At 39.7% G+C, this 25,448-nt stretch overlaps 1 protein-coding gene across 1 annotated transcript; it reads right to left on the reverse strand.

Moving 5' to 3' along the window:
- Positions 1–307: 307 nt before the first annotated feature.
- Positions 308–21,643, reverse strand: diras1b (DIRAS family, GTP-binding RAS-like 1b). Its single transcript, XM_012852599.3, has 3 exons — positions 21,434–21,643; positions 5,443–5,783; positions 308–2,788 (listed from the first exon to the last, which is right to left on the reverse strand). Exons 2-3 carry the CDS (start codon positions 5,749–5,751, stop codon positions 2,501–2,503), a joined length of 597 nt encoding a protein of 198 aa, XP_012708053.1. The 5' UTR covers positions 5,752–5,783; positions 21,434–21,643; the 3' UTR covers positions 308–2,500.
- Between the last annotated feature and the right edge of the window lie 3,805 nt (positions 21,644–25,448).

Genomic DNA, 25,448 nt, shown 5'->3' on the forward strand with positions numbered 1-25,448 from the left:
ATACACATTGGACTTACAGTAGAGCCATTAAGTGGAACAATATGGCAAATTAAATCTGTGTGTGTGTGTGTGTGTGTGTCTGTTATTGTGATATAAAGTGCAATGTGAGGGCATTTAATCTGAGTGAGCCCTATTTGTCTTCATGTAGTTAGTAAACAGTGACTATCAGAGCCATATGTGTGTTTTTTTCCCCTTCATGAGAACTGCATGCATGATTCTTACGTGCATACATTTATCCCGTCTGTGGATAAATGTATGGAGATACAGTGGCAGACAAATCCCTGGTAAAGATGTAAAAAATAAATTCTTTTTTTTTTTTTTGCAGTAGCAATTCTGAAGAAATCCATTTTTCCAAATGTTCTCTCTACTTTTTGTTGGTGATTGTTTTAGCCTGAATGTGTGCCCTGGGCGAGCCACGTCTTCTGCTATCCCAAACCTCCACTTCGGTGCAGGTTGTGAAAATTTTATTTTGTCAAACTTTCCAGATGGGCATGGCTAAAGGTAGCGCCAGCTAAAAGAAGAGAGGAAGTCACAAGATAGTTTGCACCTCACCTAACATGGGCTTACTGTGACTGACAACACCAAGAAGGGGGCGCCTAGGCAACACACAGGGCCCTAACTTCCCATTGACTGCATATACATACAGGTCATATCTGAGCGCCCCCCTTCTAATGCTACCCTGGGCTACCGCCTACATGCCCTTTATCAAAGCCGCCATTGTCTCTGACCAACTTCCTTTTGCAGATACCAAACCCATGAAGTAAATGATATTTTATTCCAGTATAATTGTATCATACTAAAAAACCTTTAGTGTGAGTACATTTATTTTGCAGGGAAAATTGTCCATGCTGAGAAAAAAAAACTGTTTTTGTGAAATTACCTTTGTTCCAGTAAATGTTTAGCGTGTCCAAGAACATTTAACGAGTAATCCACGACTTCCTGTATCAGATGCCGGTTTCCTTTCGTTGCACTTCGAAATAGGAGATGTGAGAGACCATTTTAGGAAATGATACTGGCAAAATATTTCTGGACTTTGAGCAGGATAATGATTCAAAACATTTGGCCAAATCAACCCAGGAATGGTTCAACAGAGACAAAATTAGCATCCTTCCCTGACCGTCTTAGTCCGCAGACATAAATCTTGATTTTATTTTAAGGCTTTTAACACATCTTTACCAGAGCTTCCAAACTTGTCTGCTCTGTATTAATAATCAAACCAGCCGAGGAGAAACAAGGTTAGCAGTTCACTGAATAATCCTCATGGAGCATGTTTTCTTATAGCGCCCTATTTTTCTCTCCTTCGGTGTGCTTTAAATTTAAGGATTTCTTTCCCACTTGGCGTGGTTTTTAAAGACCATCGTAAAGCAAACAGACTAGAAAAAAAAAGGCATAAAGAGAAACTTTCACATGAAAAGTGCCAAAGCAAGCTGATATTCTTGACCTCTTCCCATGTTTTTTTTTTCATTCCTCTTTGCAGCTTGGCAATAAGTATCCAAGTGTACCATCCTGGTAAACAAGGCGGCCTTGTTTTTCCTCTGTCCTCACGCGAGTCCACCTTCCTCCTCTTCAGTTATTCTGCTTCAGTCTTTGAAAGTTTTAAAAGGATTGTTGCCTGTATCAGTGTACAGCTAGATACCATGTCAGTTTAGATGATGATCTTTCGAAGGTTTTGTTGATGAGTTTTTTTTTTTTTTAAGATCGTTTGGTAAATGAATCCTTTTTTCCCTTCTCTGAGGGGGAACAATGAAGGGAAGTTTCAGCCTGGACTTGCTCCTCTCCTGTGACGGAACAATGAGTTGAGGCTGAACATGTTTAGGTTAGATGGAAGAGTCCCCGTGGTTATATACATCCGAGTCTGACGCTGCTGCTCTGGGACGGGCCGTGGTTGTATGTTCTGCTGAGTGCTGCTCATGCTGGCAGTCTCAGGTGCGTGATTCCCACATTTAGGACTGATTGTGATTTCACCAGATGATGATGATCTTGAATTAAATAAAAATGAGTTATTTTAAGGTTGTTGGAATAGTGGAGATGCAGAGGATGGAGGTGTTGGGAGGCTGAGGAGGAGATTAAATGTGAGCAGAGAAGCACAAATGAAAAGAATTGGGCTAATAAATGATTTCAACTAATCAGAGACCTTCATTCGGTTTTGATTATGGTTCCATTCTGTGATCAATCTCAGATTTTGGTGCATTTAGTTGATGCACATGTCCATGCTGCCATCTTTACTTGTCTTCTCAACATTTCCTTGATATTATGCCGCCTTCTCACCTCTTAGCCAGACAGTTCTGATTACCGGCTTCTTCCTGGTGAACAGTGGTTTTGAATACCCAACTTAAACAAATGGGGGATATGGATAGTAGGATTTCCATTACCATTGCAAAATGTTTGCTTTGATTAGATTAACAGGGTCTCTTTTTTGTCTTGTCCTTCTTCTTTACCTCTCCTGATCAGCTTACCCTCCCCCTTTTTCCCTCTCCTCCCTTTTCCCCTCCTTTGAGATCTACATTACGCTGCATTTCCCCTTCAGTCTCTCTGCGCGGGATTGCTTCCCAGAGCGCTTGCCATCGATGTTGAGGCTCATGTTCCTCTTCTTGTCCAAATTAAGGAGCTCCTGGAAGAGCTCTGTAACGTTGTGGTTGGTCTTGGCTGACGTCTCCATGAAGGCGCACTTCCAGCGGTTGGCCTGGTCCTCCCCATCCTTGGTTTCTACCTCGCGATGGGTTTCATCGCTCTTGTTTCCCACAAGCATTATGGGGATGGACTCCACGTTGCCTTTTATGGCCAGGATCTGCAGAGAAAAAGAAAACAATAGCATGGTAGTTCTAGTATTTATTTTAGTTATTCATATTTTGTCACTTTACAAATACAAGTTGTAAAGTGACAAAATATGGTCATTCAAAATATGGTCATTCATTCCTGCTGCTTCCTGATCATACTTCGCTGCTTTATAACTGTAACCATTATAGCAATTACTGCAACCATGCACCATAGCTGCAACAATAACTGTAATAATTTATGTGCAATAAGCTATTTATACAAGGTGCTATAACCTGTGCAATACGCCTGTGCAATAACCATGTATAAAGTGTATAATAACATATGTGCAATAACCTATTTATACATAGGATTGTATAGAATTGTAAATAGCTGTATAGCTGTGTTTAACTCCGTCTTCTGACTTTTGACTATTGAGCCGATGGGACAAGTGAATTTCTCCTTTGTGAGATCAATAAAGATTATCTTATCTTAAACTTAAATGTATTTTATTGGGATTTCATGGGACAGACCAAAGCAAAGTGCATAATGCATGCCACTATAATTTTTGACAGTGAGGCTGGTGTGTGCAGGGTTAGTTTCTGCCATGCGTGGTGTTTTATGCGTAGCCTAAACATGTTTCATTTTGGTCTTATCTCACTAGAGCATCCTCTTCCACCTGCTGATTGTGGCTTCTCCATTTATTAGCGTTCTTTTGACAGAACAGCTTTCTTCTTGCCATTCTTCTAATAAATGTCCTGTCAGCTTATTCCCCCTGAGATGTGCATGTCTGTTGTTCCTTGGGAAGAACCGTGTACTCTCGTTGCCTCCGAAAAGGTTCGGTGGAGAACGGTCTTTACATTTCCGATGATAGACTCACCACTGCTCTGTGGGATGTTCAAAGCTTAGAATAATGTTTTGTAACCTAAATTTGATTTGAAACTCCTCAGAACTTTCTTCCTGACCTGTTGGGTGTGTTTCTTTGTCTTCAAGATGCTCTTTGTCCACTAGCAAATCCTTGAGGCATTCAAATAACAGCTAGAGAGTGACCAAAAAAGGCAACACATGTGAATGCCTGACTGTGCTCATAGTTGGAGCTGTCTGGTTAGAGGCGACAAAGCGAAATATTGGAAATTGTGTGCGCGGTCTGTACAGCTTTAAAGAAGGGGCTGTGTTCATAGTTCTAGGGGACTTCTTCTATATCTGGCTTAAAATACATTCATATTGGTACAATAATCTGAACTTTTTCATATAGGCCCGGTTGAAAAAAAAATCCTTTGTTTAACTAAGTCCATGTCAATAGAGTCTTCTTCCTGGAGCATTCTCACATTGTCCATTTAAGGCAAGGCAAGGCAGGTTTATTTATATAGCACTTTTTAGTAACAAGACGATTCAAAGTGCTGCTTAAGGTGACCAAAACACAACACGTTATGTTAAAAACCATAATTTTTTTATTACTTCATAGGAAAACTAAGGGTAAAAATGCAGTATATGTCATAGTTTGTGTTGTAACATGACATGTGAAAAAGTTCTTGAAGAATGAATATTTTTGGAAAGCACTGCATGCCAAACTAGGTAACTCACAGAGACTTGATAAATATGTTCTTGATCAGCTTTTTGAATGTGATGCATTATTAAAGGAGCTATAAGTAAGATATTTACAATAAAATCAACCTAAATCATTCTCATTTGTGGATGGAAGTATCATTCCCTTCAAACAGTCTCCATCAACAATGTCTGAATCACATTTTTCTCCTTTCAAACCAAGACATAACTACTTCAGTGCAGAGTGTAGCCCGTGTTTATTTCCTGGTTCCTTAGCCAATTATATGAGAGTTGCAGGGTTACCAACACAAAGTGCAGCATTTGGTAATTTATCCTGGCAAATGAGCAGAAGCCTACTAACATGGAAGCCAGTAAGAGAAGCGGACCAGAAATAGAAGAGTATACAACATCATATACCATCTGTGGAAGTAAAAGTTCACAACAGCGACACACCGTTTAAAAATGGCTTATTAGATTGTTGTGATTGGCAAGCTGTTGTACCGATTTAAGCCACAAGGTGGCAGTATTACTTATAGGTGCCAGTATTACTTATAGCTCCTTTAACTGAATACATTGTAATCAATCTTATATTTAATTCATATTTAAAGTGTAACTCAGCCTCACTACCAGAGCCTTACTCTGCCCACATCTAATATTTGAAAAATGTGCCTAAAGGAGACCGGCGGACCAGGGAACGTGCAGAGGGTGAGGGCAGGGCATCGTCTGGGCTACGAGAACATTGTCAATGAATGCTAAATAATCTAAATTAATGCTATGCTAGTAAATAATTTATCTGAAAATTAATAGAAAAATTTCAAAGCTCACTTTTCCAACTCACTACAGAGGCATATGAGATGGGGCCGTTTTTATACCACTCAGTGGCAGAGCTGCTGAGGTCAGTTTTTCTGGGAGACATTAAAATATCTTTTGAGCCAATACCAATACTGATTAAAAATTCAAATGCAGTACACTCGTTAAACATGAGGAGGGCACCACTCAGACGGATTTAGACACAGAAGCAGGATTTCGCTACAAAAAAAAAAGTCGATTAGGGGGTAAATTACCCCTTAAAGTCACTCTTTGTTGTTGTATAAAAATACACTCAGAGCACCAGGCCATTCAAAAACACATACAGACACACACCTGTTGATAAATGGGTTTCAGCTCCTCCAGAGACTGTTTGCTTGTGATGGAGTAGACCAGGATGAAGGCGTGGCCCTTGGAGATGGAGAGGCGCTGCATGGCTGGGAACTGGTGGCTACCCGTGGTGTCTGTGATCTGTAGGGTGCACACGCTTTTATCACAGCTGATCACTTGCCGGTAGGTGTCCTCCACTGTGGGGATGTAGGTGTCCCTGAAAGTGCCCTTAACAAAGCGCAGGACCAGAGAGCTCTTCCCCACTCCTCCTGCTCCGAACACCACCACACGGTAGTCGTTGCTCTGCTCCGGCATTCTGCCTCTGCAGGCTTAAGACAGTGCTGTTCCTGAAACATCAAAGACGGGATCATCGGGAGGGGCAAAGGGTGAGGATGAAAAACAGAGAAAATCAGTTTTATTAGAACGGGGGAAATTAACAGATAATTTCAGGACAGAACTAAAACGTTAAAAGCAGAGGGGATAATTTCTAACAAATTCACCAATGTCCCTAAACAGCTTTAAAGATTACCAACTTTAGCCATCAAACATTCTTGGACTTTGCAACTTTATTTTCAAAATATAACTATGAAACTGAACCCAAACAAATTAGTAATAAATGAGAGTTTACCATTAAGCTTTTGAAGAGGTTCATTATATTATACACTACAGTATAGGTGAAATTAACCAGTAGATTGGTGATCAAATGTGGTCTAAAACTTCCATTTCCATTTTATTTAGATCCAGGAAACTAATATTACAAACAACAGATAGATATTTGCCTTGCCAGTCTGGGACCAGCACAACACATCATCATCAGCATATAGTAAACAGATAAAAATAAATACCCTGAACAAAACAAAAAACATCCTCAATTCCTTTCATGGATTTTTGATGTTTTCTTTTTTTTCTCTTAAGTTCTGTTTTGTGTGTTTTTATATGTATGCCTACCTGGTGATCCAGGTATTTACGGAAGAAAGACAGACATGTGAATATAGAGCAGTAAACAATTGCAAAAGAAAATCGTCAACCAGAAAAATGTCATGCTGGAAAGGGGAACCTCCACCCCAGTCTCACCAACCAATCAACCAACAACCCAAACCACCCCCAACCAAACAAGCAAGAAAATAATTAACAAACAAACAAAGAGGAAAGAAGCCAACCAAGCAAGCGACCAACTAAACAAATAACTAAACATTCAAACGGGCACGTAACCATAAATGCAAGCCGTTAATAAAAAAATATTGTAACCAAGAAAGCAAGTAAGTAACCAACCAAACAAACAACTGAACAAATAACCAAACGATCAGGGAAGCAAACAAATGAGTAACTACTAAGGCAACTAACCTACTGCAATTTTTTATAAAGTGGGCTGATTAAATGTTGAGCTGTCAGCCAAAAACTAACTGCTGGTGTTATACAGTCAAATTCAATAAATTTGATTATTATTGAAAATTTTATTTATTTCAGTAACTCAATTCACTGAGAGAAACACATTATATAGATTACATAACAGAGATCCATGATGTTTTAAAGCCTTTATTTCTGTTAATCATCATTTTCCCCCCACCTCCAGTGAGTAAAAACACAACATTTAAGATTAGAATATTGCTTCAGACGAATAAAAATGCAACACTTTGCATGCAGAGATGGCGGCTTAATAAAAAAAGTATGTTTAATACCGGCTTAAAGGTTGTTTTTTTCAAAAGGTACTTTTAATCTGACAAACAAGCCTCTTAGAAATGCATATTCTAATTTATTGAATATGACTATACGTGTCTGTGTCGTACAGAGGAATTTTTTGTTGTTGTTGTTGTTTTTTACCAGTGATTGTTTCCTGAAATCAACAAGCTAATCCAGACAGAATAAATTCAGGTTTGTAACATTGTAAACTGTAACATAGCACTAGCTGCACTGTGTGTTGCTTGTTTTTCTGCGATTCAACAATACCTTCACACACAATCTGTTGCTATGTTTGTGAGTACTCGTGTTCGTTGTGTGCAGTGCGTCCCACTGAATGTGGAGTGTTTGTGCGCCATCATTTATCCTCTGCAGTTCAACACTCACTTTAAGGTCTCATAATAAGAAACTCCCACCGATGTGATTATGCTGCTCTGCTACCTTCGGCTGTAATAAAGCTGCAAATTGGCATCGATGTAATACAAAATAAGTAGATTTCTGTCATGCTTGCACCGCAGGAAGCAAAAATTGATGTGCAGGGCATCTGTAATTGCATTGCTGGATTCTAAATGATATCACTAAAGGAGTTCAGAATAAATGGAAAAGCTGTGAGCGCTTCTTGAGCTTTAGGCAAACTCCTCTGTTTAGAAACGGAGGGCTTAACAACTACACTGAAAACACAAGCAAATTCACGGGAGAGCCCAAAGGTTCGACTCATATGCCAGCAGCATTAAAACTGTTACCCGCTGGTCAGAAATAAAAAGAAAAGTCTTATTAAATGGTTCCTTGTTTTCCTACATTGCTAATGAAATCTGTTTAGATGCAGTTTCTGCCAAAATCAGTTCTGACTAATCCATAACCTTTCCGGGCTTGCAGACGATCCAACGCGTTTCTCTTTTAAACCGAGCCAGATTGTCTTTTATGGCTGTGGCAATGGAAGTGCGTGCTGCCTGATACAGTTTACTTGTTTGCAACATTACTCTGACGCAAACCCGAATAAACAGGCAACACTGCCAGGAACGATGATCATCTGCGTGTTCCCTCAAACTCTTGGATTCAATGAGGCCTTCAGTCAGACTAAAGTATTGTGCTCTGCTCAGCAAGCTCTGCTTCATGTCAAACAGGAAAACACTCGCACACACACACACGTCTGAATATGATGGGAGGCGAATATGACGGAAAAGATTTCGCTAAATGAACAGCTACTTTAAATTGCATTATGTATCAAAGTCTGGTGCCTGTCTCCACTGGGTGAGTTCAATGTTTTATCAGTCTCAGGAGCTATTAAATTTTTTCTATATTTATTTCAAGAAAACATTTAACTATTTACGCTTGAATTTAAGTTTAATGGCCTTTGGCTTGACGCAACAAAAACAAAACAAGAGAACATAGGAGCTAGTTCACATTTACTGAGAAAACAAAGAGACAAAGGGAATTCAAAACAATGTAATTAATAAGAAGAGCTTTTTTCCGTTTAGTTTTGCTGTAGAAAATTTTATGTTACACCGTTTCAAGTTTGTGCAATTTTTTTGAATTTTACAATTTATTCTACTTTTCTTACATTATACTTATTTTCATGTTTAACCTTGAAATAAGCTTTAGAAAAGGCCTTAAGGATATCATATGCAAAATAAACTTTTTAGCTCTTAAGATAAGATAGGCTTTATTGATCTCACATTGGAGAAATTCACACACACAAATATATTAAATATTAAATATATTTTTCTGTTCTTAAAGTCTCTAGGATTTTAGAAAAGTTGGATGTAGTCTGTCCAGGTGATGCATATATATCTTTATATTCTATTAGATCATATTTTTCAAGCCATCCAGTTTTCTCTGTTTTCTATTTAATCTAGTTTTTTTGAACAATTACGTCATTGTATTTGCTGCGGAGCTGCTAAACAAACCAGTTTCGCAAGTCTGCCATTTTTATTACTCAGAGCAAAGTTGTAGTCCAAGCTGAAGGATGCTAAGGCTACAAGTGGGAAAATGAAAATGTTTGGTTGTTCATTACACCGTCCCCCAGCATACTTCAAAAATGGCCGAATGGGGTTGAGAACCACTGAGCTATATAATACACTGGAGTGCTAATCACCGTCTGTTTGAACGAGTCGCTTTGAAGCCACCGGCCGCCATATTGGTACTCCCTATTTTCCCCCAGTAACTAGGGAATATGTGTGCTACAGCATCGAATAACGAGGATTTTCTCATGTTCAGGGGGGGCTTAAAACTTTTAAAATGTCAAATGCCATATACTTTATGTTATGTTCTAAAACTATCAAGTACTGAGAAAGTCATGTGCTGAAATATTTTGCATTTTATTCATTTAAATATATATGTTTAACATTTATAAATATATAAATAACAATATACAAAAACATATATTTACATATGTGTATACATATATATACATATACACATACTTATATATACATATATATATATATATATATTTAATATGAATAACATGTAAAATATTTCAGCACCTAATTTCCTAGTAGTTGATAGTGTTAGTACATCCACTGACTGTAGAATTACCTATGAAACGTTTTCACACAGCCAGAAAACTGCTTGTTGTTGCAACCAAATCCTATGGGATTCTGTGAGAGTAGGGAGTAGCAAGATGGCGGCCAGTGACTTCAGTTTTTCGGCAAAATCAGCACTCCAGTGTATTATATGGCTCAGTGTTGAGAACGCTTTGTGGCCTGGAGGGGTGTGGGGTGTGAAGTGCTTCTTTAAGATTTAAAGAGACAGCACCAATATGAGACGCTGTCAGACGCACCTCAGAACAGGGGGGAAAAGGGGGTAGGTGGGGGGTAAATAAACAATGAATTTAGACCAAAGCACGGCTGCTCCACTTTATATAGACGACAACTGAATGATTTGAATGTGAAAAAGAATAACTGAAATGCCTGATATCATGAGCCCTTTAACACAGTCTAATTTTCTGAACAGTCCCATTTCAAACAAACAGACAGAATGTAAAACAGAAGACATTCAGGGGATGTTGGTGAAAGCGCAGGGTTAGGATTGGCTTAAACAAAGAACCAGACAAACAAAAAAATTAATGACACACATACAATGTAGCAACTTCTTAAGGAGACGTCTCTGAGGAACTGAAAGTCTAGGGTACTATTAGATAGTCCTAGTCAACCAGGATATGGGAATCCTGAGTGATTAATTGAGCAACTTCTCATGTTCGCTGAAGGCCTTTCAGCTCTCGTCGTGAAGATGAAGCCTGGTTCTGAATAGTCGGGCAGAACATCATGATGGATTCTTTTCCTGTCTTTCTTGTCTCAGTCTGCCTCACAGCCTACAACTGGGGGCGATGCCACCAGGTGTTACTTCACCCTGAGCAGAAAAGGACTTTAGGAAGACCCATGCTGCATATTATTGCCTGGTCATAAACAATACCAAAAAAGCAGAAAAACAACATAATTTTAAACCAATTATTAAAACTTCTGAGAAACAAAAGTTAAAACTGCCTTTGTTGAAAAAACTATCTTGTTGCAGCATCACTTCCCCTCCATGTGGTCAATAAAACAAGATAAAAAGGCAGAGTTTTATAGAACAATCTCTATTTGACGTAATGTGTAGTCATTCATTATTAAAAGACTTCACTGAATTTAAATCATAAAATAAGATAGTTTGAATGAGAAATATCCTGACATGTATAACAGATATAAAAAATGGTTTTGGATCACAACACGTCAGCGTCATACTCTACTGGCATATCTCAGCAACCTTAGAAACATAATCTATGAGATAAAAGCTTGTTCCGATTTAAATGATTGGTGAAGGCCTTTTAAAAGAAATTAAAGTGGCAAACAAGGTCAGATGTGAGGTGTTTGTATTCTCAGCATGTGTCTCCTTGGTATGGTTTAGACTTTTTGCTGTATATCATTGGGTTAATTTATAGTTTCTCAAAGTATTTTTGTTCTTATGATAATTCAAATGACTTAGTGATACAGCTCTATACAGTTGTTGTTCTAGCCAGTAACTTCAATCCAGTCTCGGGGTTTTAGACAAGAAAAGCTTTTGTTGCTTTAGAATCAGCAATTATCTCAAATCAGCTGCTAAAGCAAGGCTCTGAGGCGCTTGAAATGAAAACTAAATGCTTTTCAAACCATCCCCATTGGTTTGTTGAACATCTTCCTTATTTATTCTCTCATGAAAACAGCAGCTGGTTGAAACCGGAACTAGTATAATGGTTAGGTCTGGCTGAGACCTTTTAGAGTGGAGTTATAATGTTCTCCATGTGTATGTAAAGAGCTCTTTCTGGCTACTTCGGCTTCCTGGCGCCATCAAAAACAAAATATGCCTGTTAGGTTAATTGGGTCACTGTAAATTCCCCCTAGATGTAAGTGTGTGGATGCATGGTTGTTTGCCCTGTGTGTTTCTGTAATGGACAAGCAACATGTCCAACCAAACCTACCTCTTGTCATAATCAGGATAACACCATAGACCAGTTTTCACCTTAGCCGGTGACTTAAATTATAAAAAGTCATTTTTTTAATTAAAACTGATGGTTTGGATTGCATTTCTAACACATCTTATATATTTTATAGTAAATTTGACTTGCTTTTAGAGTTATCGACACAAATGTAAGGTGTGGTTGGATTTACTCTAAGTGTACAACAGTTAATGTAAGAAAATAAGTCTGCATTACTTGTTTATGCTCTAAAAGTGGAAATAAAAGACTGCATACAAAAGTATTTATTCCGCTATCATCAATATTTTTATTCTAAAACTACATATGCTGTTTTGACTCTGCATTACTGAGCTGAAAACACAACATTCAGCTTGACAGAGCGGTAAAGTAGGTGCGGTAGTCTGGTTCTGTGTTAGACTGATTCAGACCTTATTTGGCACGCTAGGACTGATTTGTGTCATTTGGTAATTCCACATTTTGGCTAAGGAAGACCACATGTGGGTTCTTCATCGTATCTTAAGGTTTCAAGCTCTGGATTTCAACATTTGCATGGTCCATCTAGTTCAGATTATGGAGTGCTAAAATATCTCTTACCATAATGCATGTGCTGCAGACACAGCTTTATTAGTCTGTGTCGACCGTTCATGCATGAATGGTCTCAGCACTAACTGAAGACGTTACTCTTTACTGTAGCTTTCTCACAAAGGCCAAATCTCATGTGATCAATATCAAGTTTAATTTTTATGTCCTCTGTTTTTGTGTTTTTGTCACATTTAAATGTTTCAGATCCACCTGATTTTCGTAACAGACAAACATAACCTGGGTCATTTACAAAAGCAGCTTTCAACTGAGGATTTCCATTATCATGGGAAAAAAAGCAATGAAGAAAAATCAGGTCCTATGTGAAAGAGTAACTCCCCCTTGTTAAATCCTGAATTAACTGTGATTAATCACAGAAGCTGAGATAGATTTTCTTTAGCCAAACCCAGACCAGATTACTGCCAGATCTATAGAATCACAAACTGGCTTAAATACAGCCTGTCTGACAACATGAAGTAGGCTGAAAGATCCCCAAAAAGCTTCACATCATGCTCTGATCTAAGGAGATTTAAAAAAAAAACAATCAGAAGTCTGAAGAGGGTTACAAAACTATTTATGAGGTGTTGGGATTCCACTGAACAACATGGAGAGCCATTATCCACATTTTGAGGAAACATGGAACCAGGGGTGGGTAGAGTAGCCAAAACATTGTACTCAAGTAAGAGGAGCACTACTTTAACCTATTTTTACTCAAGTAAAAGTAAAAAGTAGTCACCAAGAAATGACTCAAGTGAAAACACTACCCAAGTACCAAATCATAACAGCTGATTATTTAATATTAAAAAAATATGTAATCGGATAGACAAAAACAAGGCTATGTGCAAATTCTGGCATTTTAATGATAAAAATTTAAAATATATATATACAAAGAATAACATAATAGCAAAATAACACATTCATGCAAGAAGAAACTTTTCTAAACTTTGTCAACATTAAACTTGAAAGCAATACTTATAGCAGTTAGTGTATATACAGTGCAAGGTATTTCCAATGACAATATCTACTGTTCAATGAGCTCAGCAGATAGAAAACAACATTAAAATAACGAAGCTTGTGTACAAATAAGACATCTCACTTTAACATAAACTCTAGGTTTTTGTCTCTCTGGTCCATTTTTGGTTAAAACAAGTTAGTTCTTTATTCATGAAGTTACTCACAGTTGGTAGAGTAGCCTCTTACTCAAGTAAGAGTAGCAATAGTTGAGTAATAACAAGACTGAAAAAACCCCATCCATCCTGAATTAAAACAATCAAGCAGAATTCTTCAGCGTTGATGTAAAATAGTGATTGCTGGTTATCAGAGGTGCTTGATTGGAGCTGTTAGGCTGCACAACCAGCTATTAGGTTTAGAGGGCAATAACCTTTTCACATAGGGGGCCAAATGGTTTGTTTTTGTTTGATGTGATGATTTTTAAAAAAATTACAATGTGATCCAAAAAGCAAACAGAAGAAATCTTTTTATGGCACAGTTTTCAATTTACAATTTACATTTCACGTGAAGCTCCCGCTTTACTATTATTTTCTAATGCAATTCTAGTTTTTAATAGAATTTCCTTCGCATCTGCTACACACCGGATTAGCATATGCATGAGTGGTACTATGCAAATAAATCGTCCTTGCCTTGCTGATGATCTCAAAAAGGTTCACGTGTCCCTTTGTAGTTATTTGTTTGTCTTTCTCCTGGTACCTGAGCATCCCTTTGCTTTTTCCATCCTTTACTCGCTCTGCCCGGGTCACCGTGCTGTTCTATCAATAAACTCGGGCCCCTGTGGTTTTAATCGATGGAGCGTGCTTCTCCAGGCCCTCACAGTCTGTCATCCTGCCTCTTTGTTTTATTTTGAGCCATAGATTTCAGCTTCAGCTCATCAAAAACCGCCCTCCTCTCCCCTACCCTCTTCTTTCACCTGAGCTAAAATTAGCCGCCTCTCCTCCTCCGTCAGCAGCTATAGCCGCACACACACACACACACACACACACACACACACACACACACACACACACACACACACAGGTGCGCCCTCGCAGTGGCACACATACTGTACTTCCACTCTTTCACCGTTTGTCCTTGACATGGAGCCTGTGAGATTGATGGCCCTCCTCCCCAACGCGAGCCGTCTCGCCGCATTTTGCCTCCTCTCCTCTTGTTTTATTTGAAACGAGAGGACTGCAGTTCCCTAATGAATTAATGGTACGCTTTAAAATGCATCTGAGGCAGTGCAGCCAGACTCCATTAGTGGATAACACTGGCACAGGCCAAACATGTCCCTCTTCCCTTCTCTTCTCCCCACTGCGGATGCGTTGCAGGCTTTTCAGATGTATTTTACCGAGAGCGCAAAGAAATGTCACCTTTGGTAAAAATATGCACATAATTCGCCTTAGGAGAGCCACTTCCCCCGCAGCATGAAAGAGGCGCATTAACCGACATCAAACACAATGCCATTCAACAGATCAAGAGCGTGATTAAATGGACACCCACAAAGCGGTCCCATGTTTTCTGTCAGTGAGAGGGCTTTAAACAGGTTGCTCATACCGGAATGCTGTGGATACATGGCTATTTGCCGATGAGTGTTTGACAGGATCAACAGATTACCACTAGAAATATAAGGCCCTCTTCAGGCGAAGCAGCAAATCCCCCATTCTCTCTGCACATCGGCTCAGGTTGTTTCCCCTCCAAATGTTCGGACGTGCATTCAATCACGGGAATTAATCAGACTTTGATTAGGGTTGAGCAGCCTGTGGAGATTCAGTTTATAAATCCTGAATTTAGACTCAGTGATTACTCACTGCTCTCGCATTCGATTTACCTGAGTCCGTCTTACCATCGGCGCTGGCTCTAAGACGACGTTCGTGGAAGGGAGAACGGTTCTTTAAATGTTCAAACCTGCAACGACAGCAGGTATCTTTCTGTGTGTCAGCAATGTGTGTTTGTAAGGAAACAAAGAGGGGATGGGATCTGTTTTATATACATTTAGAGCTAAAGTGGCCGGTCATGATACCTCTTTCTCTCTCCGCAAAATATGAAACATCATTCAGTTACAAAGTTGTTGACTGAAGGAGTTTCAGGGCCTTTAAATACATATAAACTGAGCCTAAGCACTGGCTAATACAAGCAAAAAGGCTTCAGAGAGTGGAATGAAGGATGCCCTGGGCAAGCCCCTCCTCTGACCCCCGACCAACAATAAGCATACTGTATGATGATGACTTGTAACACCCTGTTGATATGAGTCGACTCATGTGGATACGCTACACTTCATTATTTAGTTTTTCTGTATTTTACTGACTTTAACATTGTCACGTACAGTCTTGGCCTAATTACAATCACATTTTCCGTTTTTTGCTGTGTTTTCAAGAAACTTTCTAGAAAGGACAAATGCAAAACATTTAAAATCTAGTTTCTTGAAAACCACTTTATGCAGACAAGGATTTGAGTACCGAACAGTCAGTCAAGTCGAGTTGGTTTGTGTGCAGGGCAGTAAACTTGGCTCGAGCCCAGGGGGCCACAAGTTCCTAAAACTGGCCCTGGCTCTTCGGGAGGAACACCTGTTTGCTACTAAATGTCCTCAGTATTAATTATTCTTTTGAAACTCAATGTTTTTTTTTTTATACTACACCAGAGGGAATTTTAGATTAAAAAATTTCATTATAGGAAAAAAAAACCTGCTTTAGTTCAGCTGCAAATAGGAAGCTTGATCAGATGCCAACTTCAGCATCAACTATATTTTCTTCCTGCGTTTAACTTTGCACGCTTGAAATGACCCCCCAGTAAAACAATTTGTGGGGAAAACCATGTGGACCACCTTTAAAATAAGCCGATACCATCAGTATTACTGAAATTGTTTTAGAATTATGTCTTATTTTAAAGGAACATGAGCCCACTCCCTCGACAAAATAGCACCCTGAGTGGTGTGCCACATTGCTCATATCCAAAACCCCTGCTGCATTCAAAACCTTCCAGGTCATGTGATACACCAATCTCAGTGCTGTCAGCCAATACTACATTGTGCAGTCGAGCAAAGTGCAGCCAAGAAGTGTTTCTGCATATGAGCCCTGTCAAAGCACAGTTAGAAATCAGTCTGTGTTGAAGGACAACTGAATCTAGCATTTAAGCCACTGCATGCATAAAACAACCCTTACCCCCGAGCCATCCCGCAACTTTAGGTAGAATGACCAATAGCATACAGACACAAAGCATTTAGTTACTCAGTGAGTTACATAACAGCACTGCATTACATTTCTGAAATGACTCAACTGATGCCAAGCCAGATGAAAATTGTGAGTAAGGCCGTGCTTGTCATCCCTGTCAATCCACTGTAAAGAATGACATTTGGAGCATATCTGCTTCACAATCCAAGACACAGAGGCACTGTTGGCTTAGGAGCTAATTAGTGAGCTTAACCTCCTCTGTGCTTCTGCACTGCCTGGAGTTGACCTAATTCCCAGGAATTAAGTCACAACCGTCTTTGGGTTATAGACCACCTGGACCCTAACACCTTCTGACACAGAAACAATCTTCAGAAGTCATATTTTTACTGACAATATCAGTTTTAACTGACTGATTGACTGACTATAACGTCTCAAAAAGGTGCTTCAAAGAACAGAGAGCTCGAGTTTCACATGTGTGAGACAAGTCTTTACTTAGTGTGCACTACAAGGTTTTAAACATCAACTTTGACCTGAAAACCGATAAAATATGAATAATGCGATTTACATAATAAGGGTCAGATTTGCGTCCCCTGACTTGGGTTTTTCTAAATAAAACGTGAAGAAAACAGCCACAGTGGGCCTTCTGTGTACATTTAAAAGGGAGTGTTTGACAGATTGATTCCCGGACTGTTTAATCAAAGAGCATAACCTTAATCATGCTGGTTCTGTGCAGCTGCACTTGGTGTCAGCGAGTGTATTAGTTCAGAGTATTAGTGATACCTCGGGATCCCTGGGCTGCTCCTTCTGCTCTCTCCATATGACCCTGCTAATCCCTCAGCCTGTTGTCTGGGACACACACTGAGACCTGGCTAATAGTGACGTCAAAGATATGCATCCTAAGAGCACTCCTGCTCTGTTTACTGAAGTTTTTTTTATTTTTTTTATATTTGTTTTCCATCTAAGCTCATGACGACATACTCTTCAGACCCTGACACGAACAACACTGCTGGTGGGTGCTTTGGAAAAAGTGGAGTGGCAGATGAACACCAGGGCTGTAGTTCAGGATTGATCCTATTGATCTGTTAAACAAAGATCAGAAGATAAAACAAAACCAGTCAATCTCTATAAGGTTAAGTAAGGTCAGAACAGGGCAACCCCTCTGCTTCCAAACCAAATACAAACCAGTTATTAGAGCTATTTCTTCATCAAGGCAATTACAAGGTATAATACGTATGTATTTCATGAAAGGTGGACAAAACCCAGTTTTTTTGTAGTCATGGTGTGTTTAACGGCACAGAGGAGTCATTAGGGTCTGTGATTTCTTATGCATAACACAAAGAAAATCCCCCCAATTTGTAAAGAACGCCTTTAAAATAAGATGATGACATTGGTATAACTGAAAAACTTCAATATTTATTCTCATTATTCTAAAGGAGCCATTTAGCAGTATATTTCAGCTGTATCTATGGTGAACTTCACTAGTTTGTCCAACACTTTGATTAGCGATCGGGTCCCTTAGAACCCCTGAGAGGATGAATATCCAGTCTGGACTCATGTCCAGAGAGAATGAATTCCCACAGTAAACCCAGTAAACCCAGGCAGGTTTCTATTAGTTAAAAGTTTAATTATTATTATTATTATTATTATTATTATTATTATTATTATTATTATTATTATTAGTAGTAGTAGTAGTAGTAGTAGTAGTAGTAGTAGAAGTATTGCTACATTTATATAACGGCAGGTATCCAGAATAATTATGCATCTACACTTTTTATTAAGTCTGGTAATTACAGAAGAATTTTTATGGTGGTATCATTATAATGGCTCATATTTAATGTTTGGTGCATTTTTAAATAAAACACAAATTTATAGTTTTTCTCATTTTGGGAAAAAAGAATTCTAGATCTTTTTATGCTGGAGCAGCTCATTAAATTTACAGTGGAGAAAAAGATTATGCAAAGTTTTCACCATTTGATACAATGTACACAACAACAGTCAACATTAAGCCACTGATAAAAGAAGACGATCTATTGTGGATATAATATGCAGAGCCCTTTTCCAACCTCCATGCCTTCCCAATATGTTCATGTGACTTGATGGGTTGAGAAGTCTTGCAATTGGTAGGTTGTGGGTTCGATTCCATCTTCCCCTTGTCACATGTCAATGTGCCCCTGGGCAAGGCACTTAACTCCAAGTTGCTTACTATGACTGTGTGTCTATTAGTGAGAGTGATTGGATGAATGTGGCTCTAGTGTACAGCGCTGTGAGTGGTCAGTATGACTGGAAAAGCGCTCTATAAGTTTAGTCCATTTACCATGTTCATTAAAGATCCAGGAAATGGTCTCTCATAAGTCATGTTTTAGTCTTTGTTATGCAATAGTCCAGGCACAAAGTGGTGCATAACTGTCAATGGAAGGAAAATGATTAATAGTTTTAAAGTTTTGGCATTTTAAAAATGGCTGCAATTTTTTTCCTTTTACTTAAATATTAAATGTATGTAAGGCAGTTACAGCTGAAGTCTTTCATATGTCATTACCAGTGTTGTATGTCTAGAGACTGAAATGTTTTCCAAGGCATGGGGTGGAACCTCCACCCCAGCCTCAAGCCTGATCCAGTATTCAGCTCCATTTCATGTTACATCAACTCTGACCAGCTGTCCTGTCCTTGCTGAGGAAATGTATCCCCACAGCATGATGCTACCACCACCATTTTCTGGGGAAGGACCATGTTATGTGCGGACCCTGACTGATAGCAGTTTGTGTGTAGGCCAAAATGTTAACTTTTGGTCCCATTACTGGAGTAAATTTTGACACGTTTGCTGCGTCACCAGCAGGCTTTTGGCAAACTATAGAAATACTTCTTTTGAGTCTCTAAACAATGGATCTCTTTCTGTGAGATTTCCGTAAAGGCCTGATTTGTAGTGTAATTTACTATTAGTTGGCTTGACAGCCCCTTCAGGCTGTGGATCTAATGAGGAGCAGCAAACAGACTTAAATCAGAGGCAACCGGACTTTTGTTCAGTTCTTTCTGAAAACGTTTTGACACCTACTTCTGGACAGGTGTCGAAACGTTTTCAGAGAGAACTGAAGGAAAGTCTGGTTGCCTCTGATTTAAGCCTGTTTGCTGCTGCGATGACCCGGATAACTGAGAATTTGCACAAATGAGCTACTAAGTAAATCAGCTTCAGGAATGAATGCTCTTCTTTCTGGGGCCTGTCGGTTTAGGAGGGCAGTTGTCGTGGTATAGATGGCAGCTGTGCCACACTCTTTCTATCTGGGGTTCTACAGAGATTTTCAAAGCTTGGAAACCTAACCTCTGCTTCAGACTTAACCGCAACTTCATCCCTGTCCTGTCTGCTGCATCTTTCTTTGGTCATAATGATGCTGTATGTTGAAAAATGTTCCCCTAATGCACCACTGAGTGCCGTACAGGATAGCTGCATGAAAACAGATTAAATCACACACGCGAGTGCTCCACAAATTAAGCAACTTTCAGTGGATTTTATTTTGGGGTATCGGGGGTCTGAATACAAATGCACAGGACACTTTTCAGATCTTCATTTGTAAAATGATTTTTAGAATTCATGTATCATTTTTCTACCACTTCTTATTTTTGCACTACTTTGTGGTAGTCCATCGCTATCCATCCTTCTGTCTATACCCAGTTATCCATGCAGGATGGTGTGGGGGTGGGGTGTGGGTTGGGCTGGTGCCTAACTCTGTGGGGTACACCCCTGGACAGGTCTTCATCCTCCAAATAAAATGTATAAAGTACTAGTTTTTGGTCATAACCTAGCAAAATTCCAGACATCCCCAGTGGTAACACATGTATGTGACAGTATGTGTCCCGCCGGCTGTCACCTTACATCGATGGCAATGTCAGCTATTTTTTTCTGGGAAAGACCCATCGTCGGGAAATCATCACTATTTAAGATCAGCCACCGTTCTCATCACCTTTATGCCCAGAGCCAATCCAGTCTCCAGCAGCATCATTTCCTCACTTTGCTCTTGCCTGTTACCATGTATTGAGTCATTTCTTCACTCTGCCTCAGCAGAGAGGTATATGTTGTTATGCAACTGTGCCGTGACTATTCAACGCAGACAGACAGAGAAACAGACAGACAGGACAGGACATGAAACACTGTCCCATCACTTATCCTCTAACACATACGCGTTAGTAGAGTCTGCATCTCCGCACTCTCCACCACGCTCTGCAAAGCTTTACTCTCGGGATTTACTGCCATAAGTCTCCTCTCCTCTATAAAACCCGTGCAGCGCGCACGCACGCACGCACGCACACACACACAGAGGCATGCATTTCACACGACTGGCAAATTGCTTACAGGAAGTCGAGTCACATACGTATGCACACACAGAGAAGGCCTAAATGATTCACAATTTCATTCTGCGCGTCATGACGGCTCTCCTCTCCAGTCACGGCGCAGAAAGCAAACAGCGCATTGAATCTCTGGAGGAGGAGACGCTAAAAAAATCCCAGACTCAGATGGAGGATTAACCGTGACATTTGCCTAAAAAAAACACACACACTTTATGCGTCACGTCAGCGTCATTTTTTAATGTATAGTCGTGCATGTCGTCGTACATCTTCCGCCTGGGATGTAGTCAGGAAAGGGTGGCAGAAGAGGGCTTGCCGTCGGTCCGCAGATTGGTGCGCAACGCCATTACAGACCACCCCACTCTGCTCGGTTCATTCATAAATACCAGAGGATCGCCATCTCGCAGCGGTGCATCATTTGGAAGTCGCAGCAATCCCCACCCCCTCTCTTCTCCACCTCACTTTACTTCTCAAAGCGATAAAATAAAACCTGGCTGTGTCTCATTTCTGCCCTCTCATACCCCAGCCTGCACACCGCCAACATGGCTGTGCGGGCATATAGGCAGCAGCGGCTATAGAATGAACACGATCGAGATTTTCGAAAAGAATCGGCACTCATAATAGGAGCCGACACGGATCAGCCTAAAACAACTGCAACGAGATAAACGAATTGGCGGAGAACAGCGGGATTCCTTGTGCGCGTACACATTCAGCAGCCGGGCAGAAAGCAGAAAGCGCCGCGTCCATGCGCCGCCAAATACCGACATCTAATCTGCGCGTAAAGAGGCGGTAAGGAACAGCGTCTCCATACCTGGTCGTGATGGATATTTCTATACACGGCTCCGCTTCAGGCTCGTCCTCGGTTCGGAGGGGTCAGACACGAACGCCGAGAGCGTCTTAAAGCATTTTTACACGACTCATGTAGAGCTCATGTCGTCCGATTCCCAGCATCACCAACACACTCACACACACACGGTAAAGCGTGCACACGCAATCTGAGTCTCTCTTCCCCCCTCTCTCTCTCTCTTTCTCGCAGATAGGACGAGGGAGGTGCTATACCCTCTCCCTTGTCAGTGGGGAGGGGGAGGCAGTCAGACCAAGAATTCATTCATATCCGTTGCACATTTAGGTTTAAAGTATTATTTTAATTTTTTAACCAACATTTTTTTTTCTGACTTGAAATAATATTTACGTGTAGGAGTGGCGCAGCCTGAGCTCCGAGTTGAATCTGATCTAGTTAAGGATTAGGGTAATGGTGAAGAGGCCTTCCAACGTCAAAGATTTGGAGCTCATTGCCAAAGATATCAGTGGAGTCATGCAACAAGCTGGTCAGCAAGTACAAGAACTGGCTTAAGTTGCTGCAAAGCCATCAACAATGCAAACGACTGTCCACTGTGTCTCTACACTGTTTCATGAGTGAATGTTGCTTGTCAAGACTTGATGCAATCTACTGGGTTTCCTTATATAGGAAACTTTTTGACCAATCAGTCTAATTTGATTGAATTTGACTTTGGGTGGGGTGGGTTTTAAGAAGTGCTACCAAAGATGCCTTTGGTCTCCCCCATTACTTCAGAAAATTTAAAGACATCCATGCTTTAAGGTCATGTAGGCACCCTGTGAGTGGATTAATAGAGTAAAAGTCTAATTTTTTGAGGGGACATAGATTTGGCTATCATCTGTATAGCAGTGGTAAGAAACACCATGTTTCCTAGGAATGGATCCAAGCGGTAGTAGGTACAGAAAAAAATAAAAGAGGGCCAAGCACGGAGCCCTGTAAGACGCCACATGAAAGATGAGCAGTGGAGGACACAGTCATCAAGGCTGACACACAAAGTGCGATGTGACAGGTAGGACCTGAACCATTCCAGTGCTGTGCCTCTGATCCCCACCAACCACTCCAAACAATCAGGATTTTGTGATCCACTGTATCAAATGCTGCAGTCAAATCTAAAAGTACCAGGACAACATGGCGACCAGAGTCAGTAGCTTAATAGTGTGTTTGCTTCTAAAAACATTTATTCCAAGAGCATTTCCAATTTGACATAAGGTTCCAGTAGAGGAATAAACTATAACATTATGCTACAACATTTTCTGCCTTCATTGAAAGCACAATATGTCTATAATAAGGCCATTATTTGCCATGACCTTTCCTCCTATTACAGTGCCTGATGTGGTTAAGGATGTTGAACCAATGTTAATTTTAAGCCAACAGTAATTATAAACCAGAGAGAGAGAGAAAAGTATATGGAACAGCTGTGTGGTGTGTATTTCAATTACATAGATCTTAGAAGATAGAAGGGATGCTCTTAAACTAATACCCAAAGCATTATCTTCAAATATATTATTTGCCATTCAATCATCCTCGCCTGACACAAGAAAGTTTAATTAATACAAGAGCATCAGGAATTTAGCTGAAACCTTTCAGACCAAATGATAACAGATAAGATGAGTTTATTGTATCCATCTGCAATGAGCTCAGAGAACGCAAAGACTGTTTTTAAAAATTAAATATATTCACAAAAATCCCATGAAAGCAGATCAGCACCATGGATAGCGACATTTCAGCTAATCGGAAAGCTCCGGGAACTTGCTGCACATTATACATATTAATAAAAGGCGAGAATACACGCAGTGGAAAGAAGGATTAATGATGTGATGACAGGTCCAAGCACGATGTACCAGGAAGTGAGCTATCACTTTAGTAATATTCAAACCCCAAGCCATTTGCCTTGACGTTTCCAGGATGTCTCTCCTACCATGTAACATCGCATTTAAACGTTTATATAGTCTGTGTTGTGCTAAAATAACTGCATGTACATCCCAGGTCCTGTTCTGAGCTCTGCTGTCTGTATAACAGCCTCCTCGGATGACTCACCAGCTCTGCACCCACACAGTATTGGGTTTGTCTCCATCTGGCGGCGAAAAGGGGAATTACATGGAACATAATGTTTTTCTACCTACCTAAAAAAAAAATAAGTAAAAAAAAAAAAAAAATGTAAGTAATCAAGTCAACAAAACGTATTTGAATAATTTTAGGATCTGAGTGAAGTTGGATGACATTCAGGAATTTATCCTTCACGGCATTCTAAACACTTTGAGTCCACCCAAAGAAGAAATCTCATTGGTCAAGATCATTTTATCCCCCCCAAAAGATCTGATCCAACCTTCTACAAAAATAGTAGGGTAGATTAATCAATTGGGGATTAATACAAAAGGTTAAGGACCAATTAAGAAAATTCAGTTTAAGTAAGAAACAGGCCCATAAGTAAACTTTAGTCTTGGAGTGGGTTATTATCCATTTTTATGTCAAATTTTATGTCAAACAGTTCTATCGGCTTTAATCAATTTTTTTTTTCAGTATATAAACATTTACAATAGCATTATTGCGGATATAGTGGTCTAGGTTTATAAAACCTGAAAAAAAAGGGCAGGCTTACTAATGACTGGATGATGGATAGATAAACAAGCAATGTATGAATGTCAGATGTATGAATGATCAATAGTTGAATCAACAAATGGACAAATAAATGCAGAGGTGAAAACATGGAGAAACGCACCAATAGATGGTCAGTAAATAGATTAATAGAAAAAAATGGACAGACAACTGGCTAGATTGGAGAGCATCTGTGAAGTCATGGCACAGATTCTCAGTCTGGATTTTGGAACATTGTCAACACTAAACTATGTTTTGATTTAAACCAACCATTATATTATAGCTGTCCTGTATGTTTGTGTTATTGTCCTGCTAGAAAGGGAACCTCTGCCCAACCTCAAGTGTCTCATCGGTTTTCTTCTTTTCTTGCATTTAACTCCCATTTAGTTTCCCACCAACTCTGACCAGTTTCCCCGTCCCTCCTGGATAACTGGGAACCTTTATAGTGTATTCTGGATTTCTGCCCTTTTTCTTAAAAGGCACCAGGAAATGTCCCTTTACGATTTTTTTTTTTTTTTTTTTTTTTTTTGGGGGGGGGGGGTGTCAACATGTTTTGGTCCTCCACTTGTACAATTTGACCATATTTTAAGCACATGCGGTATAATATGCCATTTCTGACAGGTACTAGAACTGGACAGTTGAGACCTCCAAGAAGCAGGGAGAACTCTTGATTAAGATCACCTGAGATAAACATAAATATTACTTCTAATAAAAAGGTTTTATTTCAGGAAACAAAGGCCAAATCTGGCCAGTAATATTGCTCTAACGCCAATACATACACTTTATATAACATGAACTTGATCTGGAAAAAGGCACTTACAAAAACCCTTTGACACATTTTACACACCTAAAACATTCAGCTGCTAAAATGTAGTTTGTCATAAATGTGAAATATTTCGCTATAACAAGTGACCAAACGAGGTCCGTGACTGTAGACATGTTAAGCCTAACCAAGTCATTTAAAAGGACAGCCACAGCATCACAGCGGGGTCCAGCCTTCACCACCACTGGAAAAACAGCCATACTGCAAGTCGATAGAATTTGACTCATCCTGCTAAAAACCACCAAATGGATAATAGATGGCCACACTGATGGCTGGATGGATTGATGCATGGACATTCGAATATTTGGATGAAAGGATGAATGCATGAGCAAATAGATTCATGAACAGCTTGATTTCTGGAAATACAAATATGTTTACAGTCTGTTATAATTTACAATTCTGACAGAACCATATCTGATGCGTTATCAAACTCCATTGCAAGGATTTTACACTGCATTACCACCATCCTAAGAGACCTCAGTGCCAGCACTCATTCTACAGTTTTGGAACAAACCACAAAGCAATAATTAGCTTCTGGGTAATCCCCCCCCAAAATAAAATCAATGAGGC

Source organism: Fundulus heteroclitus, chromosome 19 (genome assembly GCF_011125445.2).
Source record: "Fundulus heteroclitus isolate FHET01 chromosome 19, MU-UCD_Fhet_4.1, whole genome shotgun sequence".
NCBI classification, from domain to species: Eukaryota; Metazoa; Chordata; class Actinopteri; order Cyprinodontiformes; family Fundulidae; genus Fundulus; species Fundulus heteroclitus.